At 38.3% G+C, this 16,693-nt stretch overlaps 1 protein-coding gene across 29 annotated transcripts in view; it reads right to left on the bottom strand.

The window, feature by feature from the left end:
* The window catches only part of TRIP12 (thyroid hormone receptor interactor 12), a 166,102-nt gene that overhangs the window by 89,251 nt on the left and 60,158 nt on the right, over window positions 1-16,693 (bottom strand). For 20 of the 29 annotated variants that reach the window (XM_058437454.1, XM_058437439.1, XM_032754018.2 and 17 more), the window contains exons 3-4: window positions 2,182-2,307; window positions 559-1,361 (exon numbers count right to left, since the gene is read on the bottom strand). In XM_058437454.1, coding sequence (XP_058293437.1) covers window positions 559-1,361; window positions 2,182-2,307 — 929 coding nt within the window. The remainder of the gene's footprint in view (window positions 1-558; window positions 1,362-2,181; window positions 2,308-16,693) is intronic. The other 9 variants (XM_032754056.2, XM_032754062.2, XM_032754068.2 and 6 more) reach the window with 2 other exon arrangements.

The raw sequence follows: 16,693 nt of genomic DNA, 5'->3' as shown, positions 1-16,693 counted from the left end.
AATTACCCAGGCGTGGTGTGCACACTTGTAATCCCAGCTACTCTGGAGGCCAAGGCAGGAGGATCGCCTTAAGCCCAGGAGGTGGAGGTTGCAGTGAGCCGAGACTGCGCTACTGCACTACAGCCTAGGCAACAGAGTGAGACTCTATCTAAAACATATATATAGTTGATCTCTGATCATGGCAACTCATAACTAAAAAGAACTCCTAACTAAATGATAATTTTGTATGTGGTATAGAAGAAAATCCAACTTTATGTCCCATCCTGATATTAGGAAATCGGTGAAGTAGGAGATGCTGTGAGGACCAATAAAGACGCAGACACTAAAATGTGATGGTTTCTTAATAATAGGAAGGCAGTATTCCTTACCTGTCTCAACAAAACTAAAGGTAGTAGCAGTTGCTACATGCTGTTATGTACTTAATTATATGGACAGTAATACATCTAAGATTATGTACGACTGGGGGGAAAAAAACCCTTAACTTTAAAGAATAATTGCTTTTGACAAACCAAGAGAAACTTTCTTTAATTAAAGAAAAAGACCTTTTTGTAAACTTACTTGCTAATTTGGCCTGTAATCCAGAAGGTCCAGGTTTTGATGTCTCGGACTTAGAAGACCCTGGAAGAGACAGTTTTGTTTTAGGAAGGCTAACTTTAGGGCTGAAACGAGCAGCCCAATCAAATTTTGAAGAGCCACCAGTTTTACTCTGTTCCTTTTCCCTGCTACTTCTTCTGGGGCTGGGACTGGATGCTGAACGGGAACGCCTGGCCTTGTTCTGATCTTTTCCTTGTTTCACTCTAGCACCTGGTGGTACAGTGGAGGAGGCCGAGGCTACAGCAGAAGACGAGGAGGACGTAGAGGCAGCAGAAGAAGAATCAGTGATGGTGCTACACCCAGCTTTGGCTGAGGTGGCTGATTTTGAAGCCAGCTTGGTAGGTTTTGCAGATCTCTCTTCTGCACCAGTTGATTCAGACCCGGAGCCACTCTTTACACAAGAACTCTCTGTCCTTTTTCTTTTCTGACTCCGTGAACCGCCAGTGGCCCCACTCTTTCTGGTATGAGCCTTGCTTGTTGATGGTGATTGTGCAGATTTCAGTTGTTGCTCCTGGTCTAAATGTCTCTTCTTTGACTTACTATGTGGCTTATTTGTTTCTGAGGGAGATTCAGTATGCTGAAGTGCTTTTGGTTTTTTTGCAGAGCTAGGAGAATTGGTCCTGTTGTAGTCTGGACTAGCACTGCGCTTCACTCCTCGAGAATTGTCTTTCTTAGGCACCTGCCCCGTTTTTTGTCTTTCTGAAGTATTGGCTCTGTCTGGATCTTCTGGTTGTGGAACTATCACAGCAGATGATGAACTGCAGCTTCTAAGAGGTTAGATAAGAAAACAGTTAATATCAGCTTGTCATAATTACAACTGTCATACATAATGCTTTCAAAAAATAAAGTACGAATATGTCCCTACTAAGTCCAGTATTAAACATAGGTTTTCAGAAGGTTCAAATCTGTAAAACGCAATAAAAGAACAAAACAAAAGCAGATGTGACTTTGGATAGTAAAATATCTGATTAAAAGATAAGGGTGTTCTTTAGCCCAAAGATTACTGACACTAACACTCCTAATCACGAAACAAGAATTAAGATTACAAGAAAAACAACACTTAATTGTTCAGAACCAGAGGAAGCCAGAATATTGATGCCCTATTCACAAGCACAACTGCTTTGTCAAAGCTTAGAAGAAATAAGCATTAACATATGCACTTTCAAAATGAAGGTTAGAGATTTTTATATTGTAGTACTATCAAATCTTCACAGTTAACATTGCTTTCCAAAGTCTCTTACCAATTAGATCTTAAGAATCACTGACCTAAACTATGGCTCTGACAATAAAAACTAAAAAAAGATTAAAAAATAAAAAGAAATAAAAAATGGCCATAATGGTTTGTTAAGCAAAGGGGGAATCTTATAGCTCTCCAAACAAAAATATCATTTTATCATCGACAAACTCATTGTCTACGGTATACTGCACTAATCAATGCAAAGGTGATAAACTGTCAATCCTAAAAGTTAGAGAATAATGAAAATATGTATCATAACATTTTGGAATAACCTCAAGTTTTAACATTATGCAATGATTTGAATGCAAATAATTCTGCCTTGAAAATGTATAAGCAACATGAAGATTTACCTTTTAGAAAGGTGTCCCCTTGACAGTTCGGAAGTAGTATTAGACTGCACTTTGGGTGCCTTAGAATTAGATTTTCTACTCTCAGGAGGGCTATATCCCTTATGTTTTGCCTGCCCTAAATGTGACCTGTCAGCAGAAAATCAAAACAGAAATCTATCAGGAAACTGAGATGCAAATACAATACTGAAAATGAAATATTTTTATATATTTCTTAAAGCTTCCCACAATTCATTGTTGACCCTACCCTTTTTCCAAATATTTATAAATTTTAATTATTATTCTACTAAATAATCTGGCAAAAAGAAACTGCCTCTTAGAACCTCCCCCCCCCATACCAAAGAGTTTATTATCACCAGTAGTCATAATTGCACAGCGTTGTTATGGTCGCTTAAGCAGTAACACATTTTTCAGCAATTTTAGTGCAGATATTCAAATATGCTACATTTTAACAAAAAGCAAATTTAGACTTTAGATCTAAACACTACTTTTAATACATAATGTGACTGTAATGGCTTTAAAAGTTTACGGAAAAGACAATTGATGATTCCCACACTGATACCGATTTCCAATTTGTCCGTTAAAATTCAGGTAAACACAGCAAATGCAGAGAAGACGAACCAATTCTCAAACTGATTTTACACAGAAAACCATTTCAAGCACTACACAATAAATAAACCTACATGAAATCAATATAGTGATATTTGCTAAAACTTTAAAGTACTTGTCAACAGAAAGAACACAAAAAAGTCCTGGAGAAATATGGAATTTACCACAAAAGTTCCAAAAAACATTCAAATAATTCCATGATTGATATGGTGCATCATATTTACAATAAATCAAATCCTTATGCCAGCACTGTTCTAAAAGCAAGTTTGAGGAACATGAAAAAACTGTTTTCAGTTAGACTATTTTTTAGGCCTTAGGGAACGGGTACATGAGATTTACATAAGCAATAAAAAACAAACATACGTTAATAGATATCCAGAAAACTGCTGCCATTCAGGTGAGATATTAATGTAATAAATGCAATTTATGTAATTCATAGCTGATATCCACCTTCCACATAAGAGCATACACTAATGAAAATTTAGACAAAAGTTTCATTAATACCAAATTTACTTGTTAAAAAAAAGTTTAAGGCTTTTATTCCAAACACCATCTCAAAAGAACTTAGAAATGAGTCACTGAAAATCTCACAAAATAATTGTAACTCGATTTGTAAGGATGCCATAAATTTCTTAAGATATACAAGTACAACCATCCGTTCCAAAAGAGGACCTAAGGTTTCTCTTTTCTGTATCACTTCTTCCATCTTTCCAGAATTCATGAAAAGAGTCTTAAAAGAAGGTAAGAAATTAGCTTCTTAAGAAAGGAAATAGTTCCTGGATCCCTCATATCATTTTTATTTTTAATGTTCTAATCTGAAAGTAATAATATTTTCTAAAGACTTATTAGAATAGAGGAATTTCTTTAAAAAAAAAAAAAAACTCTAGAAAGGACACATATACTTCAAGAAGTGTATTTTCTAAAGTTGTAGCTAAGGTTGTTGTTGTTATTTTTTATTTTTTGGTGTTTCAGACAGGGTTTTGCTCTATCGCCCAGGCTGGAGTGCAGGGACACCATCTCGGCTCACTGCAACCTCCACCTCCCAGGATCATGTGATTTTCCTGCCTCGTATATATTGTGATTTAATTTTAATTTTTCCTAGATATTTTCCCATTGCAGACTAAAATTTTGCTTTAACCAATGAGTTTCTTATTAGAGATTTAATTTCTAAGAATTGCTTTTGTTTTTGTTATATTTCTACTAACAGATCTCAGAGTTCAACTCTTTTTTCTTCAGAAATGAGACTATTTTTCAAATCATTCCATAGTTATTCTAAGAAAGAGTTGTAATGTTCTGTTTTTGGGGTATGGAATTTAACAGCTACAGGAAATATAAATTATGTCATTCAGGTCCTCTACATTCTTATTTTCTTAAAGATTGTTGCAGACTGATGTTTTAATTAAATCACATCTTCTACTTTATTTCATTTTAAAATTTACAATATAGCTTGTTGCATTCCTTGATAATTAAACAACTCATTTTGAAAGAAAACTACATACAAAGCTAGACATCTTGTGAAAAATAAGTGCCCAAAACAATTAAAAATTATGATTCATTCCATTTGTCATCAGGAACTGGCCCATATGAAACTAAACTGGGGCAGCAGCCCTCCTCTTTTTAACTCAAATAAATTGTTCTGTTGACTTTTATACAGCTTACGTTAGATCCACCTAATTCTACTCCTGTGTTATTTCTCACGCCCTTACTAATACCTTCAATGAACTTAAGAACTTAGCAGGTAGACTCTCTATATTATACCACAAAAAAGCAAACAGTATCCAAATCATTTAGAAAACCAAGGCTCACAAAACTGGCTTAAATTCAACAATGCCCAGCAGGGCACCGTGGCTCATGCCTGTAATCCCAGCACTTTGGGAGACAGAGGCGGATGGATCATGAGGTCAGGAGTTCAAGACCAGCCTGGCCAAGATGGTGAAACCCCGTCTCTAATAAAAACTACAAAAATGAGCCAGGCATGGTGGCGCACGCCTGTAGTCTCAGCTACTTGGGAGGCTGAGGCAGAAGAATAGCTTGAACTCAGGAGGCAGAGGTTGCAGTGAGCCGCGATCGTGTCACTGTACTCCAGCCTGGGCAAAAGGGCGAGACTCAATCTCAAAAAAAAAAAAAAAAAAGAAAGAAAGAAAGAAAGAACGAAAAAGAAAAAATCAACAATGCCCACACTGATCTTACCTAAAATTATTTTAAAGTGTGATATTCTCACTGAGGACTGTTTAAAAAATATATTTTAAAAATATAAAATAGTGATACTTAACTATCCCTTCTGCCTATCTGTTTAGCCCATGGGACTTAATACATTTTCCATAAAGGACAGCAAATATTTTCAGCTTCCTAGGCAATACTGTGTATCAAAAAAACAGGTACGGAAAATTCTCAAACAAATGAGCATGGTGGCTATACTTCAATCAAAATTTTATTTACAAAAACAGGCAGTGAGCCAGATTCAGCCCATGCACTACAGTTTTCAACCCTGGCTAATAAGGAATAGACAACCAGATGGTACCATGAAGTGACAACATGGGGCCTCCCAAAATGGAGCTCTATTTTATTATGTCCACTTATAAATTATTAATGCTCAAAAATGCTGCAAAGTAAATCTCCATAAAATAATGATGTCCAATCTGGAATAGCCAATTAGAACATCACAGTATTCAGAGGTAAAGGAGTCTTGGACGCCTCCTTTTAGCTCATTTTACCACCTCTCTAATTTAGCAAGCCTTAATGCTCAACTTTAGTTTTTATTAAAAAGCATAATCTTTTTAAAACCTAGTAAAATTTATATTCACTATAAATAAAATTTGTAGAACAGTATAGTAAAATGCATGACAAACTCTTTTAAATAGCACTAGAATGAGGCCATTTAGTAAATTATAGCCCAAAGATTTGGGTGAGAGACAGAGAGAGAGAGAGCGAGAGAGTGAGTGAGTGTGTGTGCGCGTGCGAGCACGTGCACACATGTGTTCAGGAGCTTCTATAACAACATATGGGTATTCCTGAAAAAAAAAAAAAAAAAACTCATGTCTCTGCAAAATTACCCACTAAAAATAACTGGGCTGATATGTTAAAAATAAGACAGGGCCCAGAGCACACAAACCTATGTTATTTTGTAATGAGCATCCCAGCAAAATCACATCAATTTTAATAAAAAATTAAATCTCCCAATAAAATTTGCACCAATAAACCCACTTGAGACTTATTTTTGTATTTTCTCTTTTTAAGTGTAACTTTTTAAAGGCATTTTTTAAAAAGCTTCAAAAAATTAAAAAATAATTATTCTTGGGTAGACTTTCCTGTTTGTTATCTTCTTTCTTTAGAAACAAAGGAGTAAATGGTTTTGAACTTCCTGAGACTGCTTTCGACAGTACAAAGTATGGTGGTTTTAGAAACCACTGGAATAGATATTTCTTTCACTAAATTATCTCTGCCAGATTTGCAACTTTTTTTTTTTTGGTGTAATGTCTTCAAATATTACCAAACCTTCCTCTTTAATTGAAAGGTCTTTCCCCATTTTCAGTTTATACATTAGCACTGTGGGAAAAACTGCTTATGAATCAACACTACTTTCATGTTATATTGACATCATCTCTCTATTTACCAAGTGTGTATGGGCCAATTCACATTAAAGAAACCAACATTGCAACAGAACAGACTATAATCAACTCTGGGTTATATGTGCTTTCAAGATCATCGTGAAGCCTCAAATGCCTCTGAGTGTTAACTTTTAGGCACATAGTATTGACTGTACCCTTCCACCTACATTTGTACTGCTATTTAGTCAAATTCTTTACAGTAGTCCACAGAATTAAAAACCATCTCTAGTCCAGAGGAGATCTAAGAGACCTAAACTTTGTATCAAGAGCACAATATTGGGCCAGGTGTGGTGGCTCATGCCTGTAATCCCAGCACTTTGGGAGGTTGAAAGCAGGTGGATTGCTTGAGCTCAGGAGTTCAAACAGACCAGGCTGGGCAACATGGTGAAACCCTGTCTCTACAAAAATTAGCAGGGTGTAATGGTACACACCTGTATTCCTAGCTACTCGGGAGGCTGGGGTGGGGAAGATCACTTGAGCCTGGCAGGTCAAAGCTGCAGTGAGCTATGGTTGCACCACTGTACTCCAGCCTGGGCAAGAGTGAGATCCTCTCTCAATTTAAAAAAAAAAAAAAAGAAAAAGAAAAAGAAAAAGAGCACAATGCTGTCTTAATGTTAGGAAAAATGAGGAAAGTGGCTAGTTACAAGTAGCTAGTTAATTCCTATTATAGGTATTAAATTGCCTGAATTTAATTTTTATGCTAGACATTCACAGCTTATGTGATATTTGACATATTCACAGCTTGTATGATATGCATATATACAATACATGCGCACACATTACCACTTATATTTGGTAATATATGCACATATTACGTAATACACATGCATATATTACCAAATATAAATGGAGCGTGGGTTTAATTACAACTCTAAACTTGTTTGTGTATATGCGTATACAGACACATTTTTATGCTTTTCTACTTTAAATACACAATTATAACATTATAGCTTTGTCTTCTAAAAATTAGATATTTTCTTTCAAATGCTGGAAAACACATGCTTTAAAAGAGCCATTGATTTTCAATAATGGTAGAAAGTTCACTTTAAGCCACTTTAAATAAATAACTCACTAATGTTCCCTGTAAAATGTACTGTTTTTCTATTTCTATTACAAAAAGAAGCTTGATTCAACTGATCAATGTTCCTATCTTTAGTTATAGTGAAACACTAGCCCAAATGATTCTGTAATTTAGAGTAAAGCAGTATTTCTAAACAGCAAAAATACTGCCCCTAGGAAGCTTTCTGAAAACATACACTGGGAAGCAGGGATGCTATTCCTATTTAGCAGGTGTGGATTAGAGGTAAAGATGGGCAATATACAGAACAAAAAGACCCAACAAAGAACTGTCCCATGCCCTCATATATTTCAAAGTCTTGGTAATATATGAAAACCTTATGAAAAACCCTGACAATGTGGCAGTGACATAGGTGAAAAACGTGCTTGCAATTTCTCAGATTTGTTTTGCACAGTTCTTACATACTAAATTTTCCAGGAATGCAACAACAAGCGATTATACTATTTTTTTGGCAGCTTTACCAAGAGTCAGGTACCATTTTTAATGCCTAGGATGAAAATGCTGCTTATGGCATTTAAGTCTACTGTTGTAGCTGTCACATTCAGTGACTCCAAATACAGATGCACTATAATTTTGTGTCACCGTGTCCAAGCATTTACCTATTGAGATGTTATTTTTGTCATCAACTATTTTCCTTTTGTTTATCTTTGTAAAATGCTAAGATATTATAACAATATTTCTAAACTGTGTGTAGGCAGGTATTTTATTTCTTCATTTGTTTGAAGATATTAAAAGAGCATAATAATAAAGACATTTATATGATATACATTACAGACAGGGAGTATTGCCTCTTGATAGAGTTGAGAACCACTGTACTAAGCTACTCATTTCAAAAGATGTTAGGTTTGCCACCAACAAATATATGCAAGTCACAACGGGGCATATAAATATAGGTAACAAATAGTCTAGTCCCTGTCCTCAAAGAGGTCAGAGTCTCACAAAACAAAGTAATCTAACAGGTACTCTCCATAGACGTTTCCAACGAATCCTTTTAGCAGGAGAATATAAGCTTTATAGGCCACACCATTTAAACCTGGCCCTGAAGGATGAAAAGCTGAGGAAAAAAAGCTTTCCAGGCAAAAGCAGAATACAGGCAAAGGCAGAGGCAGGAAACTACAAAACCCATAGAGTAACTGGCAAATGATATAAACTGCTCTGAACATGGCGATACATCAGAAAATATGGATGAAAGGATGTTCACCACTATGCAATTCATTCACGTAACCAAAAACTACTTGTACCCTGAAAGCTACTGAAATAAAAAAAAGTATATATACACACACACACACACACACACACATAGAGTTTTGTTTCTTTTTTTTTTTAAGGATAGGCCATGGTCAGACAGGGAAGTTTTTTTTTTTTTTTTTGGAGACAGTCTCACTCTGTCTGTCACCCAGGCTGAAGTGTGGTGGCATGATCTCAGCTCACTGCAACCTCTGCCTCCTGGGTTCAAGAGATTCTCCTGCCTCAGCCGCCTGAGTAGCTAGAACTACAGATGCCTGCCACCATGCCTGGCTAATTTTTGTATTTTTAGTAAAGATGGGATTTCACTATGTCGGCCAGGCTGGTCTCGAACTTCTGACCTCAAGTGATCCTCCTGCCTCAGCTTCCCAAGTTGTGGGATTACAGGTATGAGCCACTGTGCCTGGCCAAAATAAATGTCTGAAGACTTTAGAGATAGTATATGAGAAAAATGGAGGAAAACACCACTATTAATCTTCTAAAAAGAAGCCCTCTGCTTTCTTTTGCTCTCTGTATTACAAGAAAACAGGCTTCCAAATGTGATACAAAAGCTTGCAGTTAGTTTAAGAACCGTTTGTATATATATTTTTAAGTGACACTGAACCCTTTCAAGAAGGCATTCCAAGACTGGGAAAGCTTTTTAAAAGTGGTTTGGAATATCAGAAGAATAAAAGCAAATCCTCAGTGAGGGATATGAGACAATCTAGGGCAGCTGATAATTTCTTATAGGTTTTCCAGTAGGCTTATGATGCAACTTTGACTCAATTCCAAACTTGATTAAAATAAAGCATAGTGCAAAGGAAATTACTAATAGAAAACATATAAACTATTACTTTGTAGGCCCCCCCAAAAATTTAACATGGGTACTATTAAGAATCAAATGTTTCTAACTTCCAACTACAGAAAAGTAGCCTCTGCTTCTCCTTAGACCAAGGCAACCATGCCATTGTTGAATACAGCACCACATTATCTTGCCTCCTGATCCCAAGGCCTGATGGGACAGGCTAGTTTCAGCATTACCAATGCAGCAGGCACACATGTCTCCACAGCTAAAACTCCAGTCTGCCTAATTAGAGTAGCAAGATTTACTATTACTGAAAAGAGCAAGTTACAAATTACCCAGCCAATTCTAGTATAAATACTTACTTTCATTCATTCATTCATTTTTTGAGACAGGGTCTCTAGTCCAGGCTGGAGTGCAGTGGTGTAATCTTGGCTTACTGCAGCCTCGACTTCCTGAGCTCAGGTGATCCTCCCACTTCACCCTCCCAAGTAGCTGGAACTACAGACACTTGCCACCACACCTGGCTAATTTACTGTATTTTTAGTAGAGACAGGGTTTCGCCATTTTGCCCAGGCTGGTCTGGAACTCCTGGGCTCAAACGATCTGCCTGCTTCAGCCTCACAAAGTACTGAGATTACAGGCATGAGACACCGCCCCAACCAATTCTAGCATAAATACTTTTAAAAAGTGGCTCAAATTCAGTCATAAGAGGCATTAAATTATTTTTGCATCACATCATGTCTCCCCATAACATTCTCCTCCTCCCAAAGAAGCAGTTTGAACTTGCTTCTGACTGAACAAATGAGAGGACAAAAAAAGAGACAGGAAAGAAAAAAGAATTAAAGAATATAAAAGGAAAGCACTCACACTGGTTAAACAGAAGAATGAAGAAAACACACGGGACCACTGACTAAGTTTCACTAAGTAGGCTTTAGGGAAACAAACTATCATAGAGATGCAAATAAGAACGCAAAATAACGTATAAACATCCTATGACAGCTACATCTCAAGAATATTCTGTTTTTCCTTTTTCCAGATGCAAGGTAGGATGGTACTTGTCCAATCACTTGGAAGCACATACTGCTATGTGACTTGCTTCAGCCAAAGGAATGTGAACAGAAGTGAATCACTGCTGGGGGAAGTTTTGGAGATTCAAGAGTACAGTTCACCATATTCTCTTACTTGACAACACATCAAGGTATCTGAATATCTGAATGTGCAGACATGGAGCAGAGCTTACCGCTGACCCGGACAGACAACTTTTTTAGTGGCTAGATTATAACTACTAATATCTAGGAGATGTTTTTTTCCTGTAGTATCATCTAGCCCACCTTGCTACATAGCCCATTTTAACTATGCCCTATTTCAACCCTTCCTTACTCTAATCATGTTTTCATCATTTCAGTAAAAAAGAAAGTCACATTTCTGTGCCCAGAAATTCCAAGGAAACAAATATCCTTTTTAAACCCATACTAGTAATTGTTGAACACCTACCACTTACCAGCAAATTAACATGATACACAAAACTTCGAAACAAAGCCCAAACTGTGAAAGGAATTAATAAGTCCACATGTCAAAGACAAATATAGTTGACATATACCACACCTGCTTTGCAACTGTTGCTTCAGCCTCAGAGCCCAGATCAATGAGGTCATCTCTAGAAATGTTTCTCATCTGACTCTAATAACAACCTGTATCCCCATTTCCTCTACCGAGCTGGGTTGCTTTCTGGGTTCTTTCCCTGGTAGTAGAAGAAAAACCCTATCCTACCCTCATTTCTGTAACTACTATACAGCACAGTGCTTACTAACGTGGTGTTCAACAGATGAATGAATACAGTCTTATACTGATGTTGTATTAAGGCAGAACGCTAAAATGCCAAAAGAGGCATTATTAAAATAACACATGCATTATCTCCAGAATCAGAACAGTGGAATAATCAATCCTAGAAAAGGCTAAGAGTCAACACGACTTTACAGAACTACTAAGGAATTTAAACTTGCCAGAAAGTTATTAGCACACACATACTCTTTGCTCTTCTCCACCTGTTCCTCCATAAGGCATGTACACAGCAGTTGGCAACTTCAGACTCACATCTTCCCATCTTTGTCACCAGAAAGAAAAAACCTAAATCTTCCAACTTTTCTCATCTTGATCATGTGACCACACCAGGCTTATCACTGTGCTCAGAAAGAGGGAGTACTGTCGATTCCCCTAGCTTTCACCAAAGGTTAAGGAATAGCTAACAGGATCAGAGTAAAACTATATTAGAACAGAGTAACTACCCATCAAAATGCATGGGAAGCCATTCCATAAGACTACTGTTTTAAGGAGAGGTGCCATGCAGAACAAAAACCGTGAAGAACATTATTTATTGCCACCTCCATGAAAATTGTATAATCTTGTTAATAATACAAAATGAAAGAGGGCTTGATCTAGCTTAAGAAGATGAGAGGCCTAAAAGTTAAGCCTTAAGGCACAGGGAAAGAAAGAAACATGGTGTACAAAGAGATAGTGAGATCTGCCTGGATGGACACGACATGGTAGGAAAAAGCAGTGACATAAGGACAGATGAACAGAGAGGAAGCAGCTAGACATTCAGTCTGTAGTTCCCGGGGATCTCCAAAATGTTACAATGCTTTGGGATCTGTATAAGATTTCTAAGACTGGAAAAGAGTATAAACTACATTGATGTGGAAACTTTTGAATGGATCTTGAAAGACTGGCAGAATTTCAGTAAGATATGGTCTAGAATACAGAAGGCAAGCATTTTAAAAGGAAAATGGCATGATCAAAATTACTAAAGAATGAAATTGCAAGGTATTTTAAGTAGTTAAGCATAGAGTAAAAACTATCAAATTTTAGTCTCTGAAACCAGTACATATGAATTAAGTTTCGCATTTTATTTATTTATTTTTTTGTGGTATACTTCTTTCAAAAATCAAGAAAAGGAAAGTTAAGTTGATTGGTACACTGACAGCTTGTCCTGAGTCATTCTTGAGTGTGGCTTCATTATTTCACTAGAAAACATCCTAATCCAGCTAGGCACGGTGGCTCACACCTGTAATCCTAGCACTACGGGAGGCTGAGGGGGAGGATCACCTGTGCTCAGCCTGGGCAATGTGGTGGAACCCTGTCTCTACTAAAAATACAAAATTAGACAGGCATGGTGGTGCACACCTGTAGTCCCAGCTACTCGGGAGGCTGAGGCAAGAGGAGGCTGAGGCAGGAAGATCACCTAAGCCTGAGAGATGGAGGTTGCAGTGAGTCAAGGTCAAAGCACTGCACTTCAGCCTGGGCAACGGAGCAATACACTGTCGGGGAGGGGAGGGGAGGGGAGGGGAGGGGAGGGGAGAGGAGAAAAGAAAAGAAAAAAGAAAAGAAATCCTAATCCAAACATAAGTATGGTTTCTTCCCAATTTCCTTTGCAATATTAGAAAATTAAAAGACATTAGTAATATGTTTATATGTTTGTCCCATCCAAATCTCATGTTGAAACGTTGAAGATGGGGCCTGGTGGGAGGTGTTTGAATCACTGGGGTGGATGGATCCCTCATGAATGGCTTAATGCCAATGCCCTTGGGGTGAATGAATTCTTGCTCTGAGTTCACTTCAGATCTGGTTGTTTAAAAGTGTGTGCCTGCCCCCCTCCCGACCCCCTGCCATGTGATATGCTGGCTTAGCTTTCTGCAATGATTTTAAGCTCCCTGAGGCCCTCACCAGAAGCAGATGCCAGCGCCACACTTTTTGTACAGCCTGCAGAACCATGAGCCAATTAAACATCTTTTCTTTATAAATTACCCAGTCTCAGGTATTCCTTTACAGCAATGCTGAAGCCTAATACAATTTGAAATCAGAAAATATAAAAACAAAATATTAATAAGGAAAATCAATAATCCTAGTATAATCAACTAGTAATTATATGCAAATGAAAGTAGTCTTATAGAAGACAATTTTCTACAAGAGTAAATATTTGAAAACATACTCAACCCAGCATTCCACTTGCAATAACCTAGTTTAGAGAAGTACTAGTACAAGTTCACAATGACAGAATGTTCAGGTGTGGCATCATTTGCTATGGCAAAAACGTGAAACCAAATGATGAAAGGAGTGATTATATATATATGCATAATTGATATATCCACATAATGGAAAATTATAGAGACATTAAAACTGATAATAGTCCAGGCGCAGTGGCTCACGCTTGTAATCCCAGCACTTTGGGAGGCCAAGGCAGGCGGATCACGAGGTCAGGAGATCAAGACCACGGTGAAACCCCATCTCTACTAAAAATACAAAAAATTAGCCGGGCGTGGTGGCGGGAGCCTGTAGTCCCAGCTACTCGGACAGGCTGAGGCAGGAGAATGGCGTGAACCCGGGAGGCGGAGCTAGCAGTGAGCCGAGATCACACCACTGCACTCCAGCCTGAGTGACAGACCGAGACTCCATCTCAAACAAAAACAAAAACAAAAACAAAAAACGGATAATATAGTTTTAATGACAGATATTGTAAAAAAAAAAAAAAAAAAAGCCTACATTAAGGCCAGGTGCAGTGGCTCATGCCTGTAATGCCAGCACTTTGGCAGGCCAAGGCAGGAGGACTGCTTCAAGCTAGGAGCTTGAGACCAGTCTGGGCAACACAGCAAGACCCCCAACTCTCTTTTAAAAACAGAAGAGTCTGGGTGTGGTGGCTCATGCCTGTAATCCCAGCACTTTGGGAGACCGAGAGGGGCAGATCACTTGAGCCCAGGAATTTGAGACCAGCCTGGACAACAAAGTAAAACCCTGTCTCTACTAAAAATACAAAAATCAGCCAGCTGTGGTGGCGGGCACCTGTAGTCTCAGCTGCTCGGAAGGCTGAAGCAGGAGAACTGCTTGAACTCGGGAGGCAGAGGTTGCAGTGAGCCGAGATCCCACCACTGCACTCCAGCCTGGGCGACAGAGCAAGACTCTGTCTCCAAAAAAAATAAAGAAAAAATGTCTATGATACAGTTAATGAAGATAGCAACTCACATTACAGTAAGTAAAATAATTCTATCCTTAAAAAGAAATGAACCAAAATACACTACTACTTTATTATTTATTTTTTGAGACAGGGTCTTGCTCTGTCGCCCAGGCTGGAATGCAGTGGCGTGCCCAGTCATAGTTCACTGAAACCTTGAACTCCTAGGCTCAAGCGATCCTCCCACCTCAGCCTCCTATGTAGCTAGAAATATCAGTGTGTTCCACTGTGCGCAGCTAATTTATTTTTTGTAGAAACAGAAAATTTCTACATGTGTCTTGTGATGACACATGATGTGTATTGCTATGTTGCCCAGGCTGGTCTCAAACTCCTGGCCACAAGTGATCATCCCACCTCAGCCTCCTCAAGTACTGCAATTATAGTCATGAGCCACCATGCTCAGCCTTACTCATGTTTTTAAAATATATGATACTAGGTTGGTGCAAAAGTAATTGTGATTTTTGCCATTTAAAAAAATGCAAAAATCACAATTACTTTTGCATCAACTTAAATACATAGCTGGGCATACTGGCAGGCGCCTGTCGTCTCAACTACTTGCGATGCAGTGAGCTATGATTCCATTACTGCACTATAGCCAGGACAATAGAGTGAGACTTTGTCTCTGAAAACAAAATAAAAACATAATACAATTAAAAAAATTTTTTAGGCCGGGCACAGTGGCTCATGCCTGTAATCCCAGCACTTTGGGAGGCCAAGGCGGTTGGATCAGGAGTTCAAGACCAGCCTGGCCAAGATGGTGAAACCTCGTCTCTACTAAAAATACAAAAACTAGCCGGGCAAGGTGGCAGGCGCCTGTAATCCCAGCTACTACTTGGGAGGCTGAGGCAGGAGAATCACTTGAACCCGGAGGGCAGAGGTTGCAATGAGCAGAGATCACAGCACTGCACTCCAGCCTGAGTGACAGAGTAAGACTCTGTCTCAAAAAATAAATTAAAAATTTTTTTTTAATTTACGTAACACTGATACATAGAAAAAATGACCATGCTGAAACACTGTGGATTTTAGAAGCAATGCGCTGTTGATAGCCCAAAATGATTGTCAGTTCACACGCAAGAGTCCCAATACAACCTGAGGATTAATATGCATAAAACCGCAGTTGTTCTAAAGGTACAAGTTACTTATATGCACATACATACATATAGGTACATCTACATGCAGTTTTTTAAAAGACAGAAGAAATGTCAGCAGTAACCAATGTCAACAGCACACGTTATAAGTGTGGAATTATGTTTTCTTTTTAGTTTTCTATATATTCAAAATTATCTAAAATGAACATGTAGCACTTTTATCACAGGAGGAATAATATTTTAAAATCATTCACACGAAGTTGAGTGTGGCTGCTCCAAAGAATAACCTGAATGTAAAAGAGCAAAAATTTTCAGAACAGAGCCCTATATACTAAGTATAAGTGATAAGAGCTTAACATGCTAAAATACTGAAGTTTACCAATAATCCTATAAAATAGCTATCCCCATTCTGTGGACTAAGAAACTGAGGTTTCCTGAAACTCTTAAGAAAAGACACATAGCTATTTAATGGCAGAGGCAGAAATCACACACAAAGGCTGGGCGTGTTGGCTCACACCTATAATCCGAGCACTCTGAGGCCAAGGCTGGTGGATCACTTGAGGTCAGGAGTTCAAAATCAGCCTGACCCACATGGTGAAACACCATCTCTACTAAAAATACAGAAATTAGCCAGGTGTGATGGTGCGCGCCTGAAATCCCAGCTAATTGGGAGGCTGAGGCAGGAGAATCTCTTGAATCCGGGAGGCGGAGGTTGCAGTGAGCCAAGATCATGCCGCTGCACTCCAGCCTGGGTGACAGCAACTGTTTTTAAAAAAAAAAAGAAAAGAAAAGAAAAAGAAAAAGAAAAAGAATAACACACAAAGCTGCCCTAGTCCAAAGTCCCTATGCTTAACCACTGAATAGTCTGACATCACCATGATGTGCTTTTATTCTTTACATTTGACATTAAAAAAATTTTTTTTTTGAGACGGAGTCTCACTCTGTCTGTCGCCCAGGCTGGAGTGCAGTGGCGCGATCTCGGCGCATGGCAAGCTCCGCCTACCGGGTTCACGACATTCTCCTGCCTCACCCTCCGGAGTAGCTGGGACTACAGGCGCCTGCCACCAGGCTCAGCTAATTTTTTTCGTATTTTCAGTAGAG

Source organism: Hylobates moloch, unplaced genomic scaffold, assembly GCF_009828535.3.
Source record: "Hylobates moloch isolate HMO894 unplaced genomic scaffold, HMol_V3 SCAFFOLD_1, whole genome shotgun sequence".
Classification (NCBI taxonomy): domain Eukaryota; kingdom Metazoa; phylum Chordata; class Mammalia; order Primates; family Hylobatidae; genus Hylobates; species Hylobates moloch.
This window is presented reverse-complemented; position numbering and strand designations above follow the sequence as displayed.